The 7,825-nt window shown below is 44.6% G+C and overlaps 1 protein-coding gene across 1 annotated transcript in view; it reads left to right on the top strand.

The window, feature by feature from the left end:
* Positions 1-2,576: 2,576 nt before the first annotated feature.
* The window catches only part of Dbx2 (developing brain homeobox 2), a 32,193-nt gene continuing 26,944 nt past the window's right edge, over positions 2,577-7,825 (top strand). Inside the window, exon 1 of the mRNA XM_075960457.1 lies at positions 2,577-3,145. Within this exon, the coding sequence (XP_075816572.1) occupies positions 2,815-3,145 (331 nt within the window). The 5' untranslated portion in view covers positions 2,577-2,814. The remainder of the gene's footprint in view (positions 3,146-7,825) is intronic.

Raw genomic sequence — 7,825 nt, 5'->3', positions numbered from 1 at the left:
AACCCTGTCAATCCCTTTGTCCTCCCTAATCAGGCTTTCTTGGCTGTGGCCCTGCTGGATATCAGAGCAGACCGTTCTTTGCTGTGGGAGTTAGCCTGAACGTTGTAGGATGCTTAGTGGAATCCTTCACTTAAGGCCAGCAGACAGTTTAGCCACATGTTCTGCCAGAGCCTCAAATCTCCAGAAACTACCAAATGTCGTTTGGTGAGTGGGCACCTGGCCCATTTCAGAGCTCTGTCGTCATTTAGTCATAGACTCAACCTTTCTTCTCTTCGTCTCTTCTATTTCTTTCTTCTTTTCATCAGTTTTATTAAATTCCCTGTTGCTTTGTATCTAGATTTCTCCAACAGTGGCGAGAAAGTTGGCTGATGTAGCGGTCAGTCTGGACTCAGATCTTCCTTGATCTTATCCTCTAAAGAAAAATGATGGCCTGCTTTTCATCCTCACCTGCAGGAAGAAGTGGTCAGGTGACCACCCAGCACAGTGCCTAGGCTCCTGAAGAGAGAGATGGTAAAACCTAATGGTTGAGAGTGAAGCTGTAGAATTGTTACTTGGGATTTGGCTTAGCCCCAGGACACTTTGTCTCTGTGCTACGCCAGCAACCCTGGGATAAATAACAGTACCAACTCCATGGTAATGTGAAAATATAAATGAGCTCCCATGGGTAAAATATTTGCTACCATGCTTGGTTGCAAACACTAAGAGAGATGGATCATACCATAGTACAGGAGACAGTGACAGTCTAAATAGTGACAGTCTGACTTCTCCTCCACCGCTCATCTCAATGGTCACAATTCCATATATTTGCTTCAAATACTTCTGTGGTCCTTGGAGGCTCAGTTTTAGGAAGTGTTCCAGAAGGTTCCCTCTCACACATTCCTGCAAGCATGAAGTCCTTCTTTATCTATTGCTTTGCTCTTGTCACAAGGCTAAGAGTTCCTATAGGACAAGGACTAGATCTTTTCTATGTATTCCTAGAATGGCTGCCATGCTCAAAACATTGAATGTTCGATGAAGGTCTGTTGACTAAATCAATAAGTGAATGTACACGGGTGATATACATCAGCCTAACAAATAATTTTGTTCACATTACTACTGTGACAAAACTGTCTATCTTATTAGAAGGCAATGGCAACTTTATGAATTCGACTATTGAAGGTGATCTTTGAGGAGGGATCTTTATAAAGTACTGAGCATATTTAGTGTCAGCAAAAAGTAACCAACTCGCCAAAAGATGAATTGAAACAACAGCAACCAACTAATGATCGTAGGGTGTGTTCGTGAGAGCGCTTGTGTGTGTGTGTGTGGGGGGGGTGCACACGCATGTGTGTGTGTGTGTGTGTGTGTATCTGCATTCCATGACACTTGTGGAACTCAGAGGACAAAGTTTGGAAGTCAGTTCTCTCCTACCACATGGGTCTCAGAGATCAAACATAAGTCATCGTTCTTATGTTTGATCGTTCTTATGTTACCCATCGAACCATCTTGACAGCCCCTAAAAGATGAAATCCGAAAAGGAGAATTAGCTTCCTAAACCTTGCAACTCATGACAGACTTTTAAGTAAATTGAAACCAAGCCCAAATTATTTTTAGGGCAAGAAATCAAACCAGACACGTGACTGCAAACTTTGCAGAAACACTAATAAAGTCTTATCCTAAATAAATACATCTAAATTAGGGAAGAGAGAAAGTGTTAATTGGAGTCACAGTTTCAACACTCCATTGACAGTTTCCAAAATCAGAGGTTTTTAAAGTCTTGTAGTTAAAAGATCTCCCCCCCCTCTCTTTCTCTCTCTCTCTCTCTCTCTCTCTCTCTCTCTCTCTCTCTCTCTCTCTCTCTCTCTCTCTCTCTCACACACACACACACACACACACTTTCCATCTGGCCATTCTCCGGAGACAAACAGTTAACTAAAGATGCTTCCCCCGCTCCCCCAGGCAAAAAAGAGCAGTGTAATTCTAACTAATGTAGTATTTTCATCTTTCCCTCTCTCTTTAGAAAAGCACCCCACTGGCAATGGTTATGGAATAAGATTTTTTTTAAAAATTAAATGTCCTTTGTGTGTAGGTGCCTGTGGAGGGTATCCAGCGCCCTGGAGCTGGAGTTACAAGGGGGCGCTGGGGACTGAACTCGGGACCTCTGTTAGAGCAGCAAGCTTTGTAAGCCACTGAGTCATCTCCTCAGCCCCAAGCTCTGCGTTAGATCAGAACTGATTACATCATTTCTCTAGACTGAAGTTGTAGCCACCTCTGTCCAGAATCCTTAAAACGTACCTTATTAAAAGGCATTGGAAACGAATTTTGTAAAATAGTCAAGAAAAACTGTTTCCTTTCTTCTTAAAACAGAAGTACCCATATAACCTGCAAACGATGGTATCATTGGTACCCATGTCAACATTTTCCACTCTCCAGCGACCCAGTTCATATCCCCTAAAAGTTCCTGATAACCAATACCAGAGAGCCCAGGGCTGCAGTACCAGGGTCAAGACTTGGCAGGCAGAGTGGCAGCGCCCCTTTCCGTCCCCTCCACGCCCACCTACCTCCTCGGCAAGAGTCCCCTCCCCTCGCTGGAGCCCGGACTCTCACTGCCCTCATTGTTGGCTGCATCTGTCACTTTGTGGGCAGGATGACATGAATGAATGGGCCGGACACACCTTCCGTCGTGGTGTGAAAACCCTGTCCTAATCTGCAGTCTGCTCCCGGACTCTACCAGAGGTGCCACTGAGGGCCAGGGACGCACCCCGCCGCCCCGGTCCTGTCCTGGTCCCTTCCCCGCGCACTTGCTCGCGGCTCCCCGGGCAGCGGGCGCGCATCATGCTGCCCAGCGCAGTGGCGGCCCAGGCTGGAGCCTACTGGGATGTGGTGGCGTCCTCAGCACTTCTCGGCCTCCCCGCGCCGGGCTTCGGCAGCCTGGGCAAGAGTTTCCTGATCGAGAACTTGCTGCGCGCAGGAGCCGGACCCCCGCACGCACCCCCGCCCCTGCGTCCCTCGCCGGGTCCCGAGTGTCCGCAGCTGCGGTCGCTGCCTGCTAGCCCAGTGCCGCTCAAGCTGTGCCCGGCCGGGCCCTATGGTGCACGCTGGGCCTTTCAGATGCCCAGCCGTGCTCCAGCGGACCGAGACCGTGCCTTCCAGCCCTCAACCCCAGGTGAGCTTTGGTCAAGGGGAACCTCAGTTCTGGGAAACCTCAGCTCCGGAGAGCCTTAGTCCAGGGGAGCCTCAACCCTGGGGAACCTTAGCTCTGGGGAGCCTCGACTCAGGGGAACTTCAGCCCTGGGGAGGCTCGATCCAGGGGAGTCTTAGCCCTGGGGAACCTCAGCCCTGCAGAGCCCCAGTCCAGGGGAGCCTTAATCCAGGGGAACCTTAGCCCTGGGGAGCCTCGACTCGACCCAAGGAAGCCTTGGCTTCAGGGGAGCCTCAACTCTAAGAGTACTTTAGCTCCAGGTTAGCCCTGCCTCTAGCCCGTGCGCCAAAGTAGTCTCAGCCAGTGAGCCTCACGCAGGCACAGTTCACAGTGAGAGCTCGGCTCGCCGGGGTGGCTGATCCCCTGCAGCTGGCTGAGCTGGGGTGCATTTGCCACTTGTGGAGTCAGGAAGGGACACCAGTTCTGGTATCTTTTCTCTCCAACCCATCCAACTCTGTCCTTCCTAGACTTTTTCTTCAACAGGTGGTTGGGCTACCTGGGAAGTTTGGTCTAGCGGGGATACTGGGGATTCTCCGTATTTCTAGCAGGCTGGCTCTTGTCCCCAAGGTCAGCACTAAATCCTGCAGTAGTCTTGGGACTTAGCGCCAGGGACTTTGAGGCTGTCTTGAAGGGGGTTTGAAGGTTTGACAAGTGTTTCGCGAACTTTGGACTTCGGATAATGTTCAGAGTTTGGATCTCTTGAGGTGTAAAGATGAAGGCGGGCTTGCATCGTTATGAGCTAGCTGGTCAACTGCTGGATTGGAAGCTAAAGTAGGAAGTTCACCTATAAACAGGAATTTACTGGGAAAAAAAGGCCACTTAACTGATTTTTTAAATATTTGAATATATTGTATTTATACTAATTATATAAAAATAAATATTGATATTTATATTTTTACCGAATAAAACCAAACTAGTGGGACTGGGAGAGAGACTGTTGGCAGCTGAGTTAAATACACAGTAAAGCAGAAGCCTGACACGTAAACAAAATCTCCTAGCGATTGGGAAACTGAGATCCAATAGTAACTGGATTGTTATTATTATTTTTATTATTTGCTGCGTCCTTAGACGATCTTAACTCATTCTTTTAATCCCTGTGGGTTTGTCCCGGATGACTAACACGCCTCTCAGCAGTTTCTATTGTCCCTGCAAACTGCCAGATCAAATTTACTGCTAATGGCTTTATAGAATTGAGCATGTTTAGAACCTGCCGTGGTCTTACACAAGGAATGGCTACTGACAGAATGGAACAAATGAACTTATCAACACCGGCCTCATTCACGCGGTGTAGATCCTAAATGTGGAGGAAACCTTCTGCACCCTGGGAGAGGAGCTAGCTCAAGCTAAGGCAAGGTCTATGTGCCTTGGAAGTGTTTGTGTGCCTAGGAGGTGCGAATGCAGCTCTTTCTGAAATATTATATATTAGAAATGTGTGAGACTGTTTCACATGACCACAAATAAGTAAATAATGTCACACAAATAGTATTTTTTTTCAGGACAATTTCGTGATTTGTAGGTTTAGAATTGGGTTCATAGAAGTTAGTTTTAAAGAATTCTTAAGTTACTGGTGATTGACTTTTGGGCATGCAAAATTACTTACTTGTAACCTTTGTTGACTTTTCAGGTGTAAAATTAAGTGCAAACTGGCACGGATAGCTTAGTAACCCACAAAATCATTTCATATACATATTCATTTCACTCCAAATATTGTAATTAATGAAGAAGGGGTTTCCAACATTATTTATTTTACAAGAACGCATTAATTCTGGTATACTTATTCAAGTGTTCAATTGCAAAGTATGAGTTTTTTAAAGTAATTAAGAGAGCATAATTTAAAATACTCCACTATAGTTTAGATGTATGTTTTGCCAAATTCAATCCTCAATGAAGATTCCATTTTTCCCTAGGTTAATTTTAATATGAACATTTTGTTTCAAAATGCATTTTTTGTGAAGAAAGCATCCACTTTTTAAGCTAGAAAAATATCTAAACGTGTGTGGGGGAACTCTGTAGATCCGTGACCAAAACTATACTGCTTAAAACTGGATCTACACTCAAAAGTATGCAGTTTTCTGAACACTGCTTCCATTTTAAAGGGTGCCACCCTGTCTCTGTGAACGCAGGAACTCCTTCATCTAGCAGTTGCCAAGCTGTAAAGTGATTGTAGCTTTAAGGGTCATCTGGAGATCAGGTGAGGGGGTGTGGCTGATGTCACTCCCACAACTGGGGGCTGACCTTATGGTCTAGCCCATGCTGTGCAAGCAAATGCTATACCAAGGTGCATGCACGCCCATGACTGACATTCTGTAGAGTTCTTAGAGGAATTAGTTCCTCCTTCCCCAAAGATAACAATCGATCTCTTTGGGAAATAACCACTGAAGTCTCAGTTCGTTTCGGTTTCGGTCAGGAGTGGGGATTGAATTGGGGCTATAAGCGTGATAGGCAAGCATCCTACCACTGACTCACATCTGAAACCGTTAAGCATAAGTTCTGAGGCTTTCCTTTATGTATTGACTTGGGGAAGAGTCATAAAATGTGATTGAAATAGTTTGAACAAATTGACTGTATTTATTTTTGTCAACCTTAATTTGTGGTCTACTCTAAATGAACCTGCAAGAAACTGCCACAGTTGCTTTATATAGATCACACTGTCTACCGTCGATGATCTGTTCCACTGTTTGTATTTCCATATCACTTCATTATTTTGGTTATGTACTATCGATTGCACCACATAGCGCATTCATTTAGCAAAACTTGAGCTCTGTCATGTGTCGGGCTCTGTTGTAGGCATTGGCACAGTCACTGAATAGGCAGTGCCTATTTCTGCCCTTGTGGAGTTACAGTTCTCAGGGTCCAGTCATTTTCACAGTGCTTAGCTGCTTTAATCCTCATAGTGGGCCAGAAGATTGCTGTTGGCATGGCGATTGTTTTCCATGACAAAATTATTTCACTTGCTAATCTCGTCCTAAGTGCCACTTTAAATGTGTGTGAACTCCCGAAAGAGAAAAAAATAAAGCTCCCCAATCTTCATTCTGCTACTTCGGGTTTGTTTTGTGTTGACTCTAAGGAGACCTTGTAGAGTCCAACCAGGGGAGTAAACCGGGAAAGAAATAGGAAAGAAATATGCAACCAGGCAAGGGCTCCATCTCTTCAGGCCAGGGGTGAGTGGGGAGCTTCATTGCCTTGTCCCCCCAAATCAGCAAGTTTGAACACTTTGGGGAGAGGCTCCGTGCAATAAGCTGTCAGCACCAAAGGAGCATCTCTGAAGGCTTAATGCTTATTGACAACAGGTAATAAAGAGTCACCTCTACCATTTATCTGAAAGAAAGATGTCTCCGACTTATTATTAGTGGGAATCCTGAGGCTTTGGAAGTGAAATTCTAAATATTAAAGGTGATATCCCCAGAGTTCGTTATCCTCAGCATTTAGAAAATACTGTCTATTAGAATATTCATGTCTTTTTATAGTGAAATTTCAGGTTGATGGGTGAGCCATCAATTCTCTTCAAAATTAAGTGTAACAAATAACTTCGCATCTTAATGATACTTGTTTAAAAATATTTAGAAAGCATTTACTTTCTAAAAAGTAGCTTGCTGTTTATTAAATCCACTTGCGTGCATTTAAAGGGATCAGAAAGCAAATGTTTATTCTGAGTAAGGGAGGTAAGCATCTCTAAGTTGTCTTAACATACATGTTGTATTGTGTAGCCCAGAAAAGCAAAATTGGTGCTGCTATCTTTCTGTCGCTCATCTGGGGCTACCTCTTACCGTCCGCATTTAGGATGCTTTCTGACTGTTTCATCCAGAGAATTGTTGATTTCCCAATTCTTAACTTGGTCTGGCCTCCTTGCACTTGGCTCGTGCATTCAGAATGGTATTTTATTCTCCCTTCCTTGAGACACACCAGCGCCATGACTCCATAGAACTGTTTCAGGCGTTCAGCAAAGGATGGATCAGATTTTATTGCTAAACTGTACTCTAGTTGTATTTTTAGCCAATTGAAACCTTGGACGGTGGACTGTTAATGATGCTGACCACAGCCAGAGCCACAAGAGCATGAGATGCAGAATGAGCCAAATGGCCCCACTGAAGAAGTTCCTTGCTCTGGCCATTGCCTCTGGTATCTTCTGTCAGGAATAACAGAGCCATAGTCTTAGTATGTCTACATATTTTGTAAACTGATTAACATGTCCTTGTAGTTAACATAAACATGACTTATACAACCCATGAATAATTCTGAGCCCCCTTTTTTGCATAGCCTCCAAGTTAATCAACACTTTTAGGTTGAAGGGGCAGTCTTTATGATGAGTAGCCCTAACAGGTCCTTTACTCTTTATAAAATAACATCTGGCTTGGGAACGGTCCATGTGCATTTGAGTTGCCTCCAACCTCAGAACCTATGTACCTCCCATCAGTGAACATATGTGACTTTACTCAGACAAACGAATCTTTGTGTGTGTGTGTGTTTTGAGACTGAACATGCATGATGCATGACTTCACTCTGACAGTGAATCTTTTTTATTTTTATTTTTATTTTTTATTTCTGTAGCTTTGGAGGCTGTCCTGGAACTAGCTCTTGGAGACCAGGCTGGTCTCAAACTCACAGATATCCACCAGCCTCTGCCTCCCGAGTGCTGGGAATAAA

Source organism: Microtus pennsylvanicus, chromosome 2 (genome assembly GCF_037038515.1).
Source record: "Microtus pennsylvanicus isolate mMicPen1 chromosome 2, mMicPen1.hap1, whole genome shotgun sequence".
In the NCBI taxonomy this organism is placed as follows: Eukaryota; Metazoa; Chordata; class Mammalia; order Rodentia; family Cricetidae; genus Microtus; species Microtus pennsylvanicus.
The sequence above is the reverse complement of the archived record's forward strand: the minus strand, read 5'-3'. Positions and strand labels throughout refer to the sequence as shown.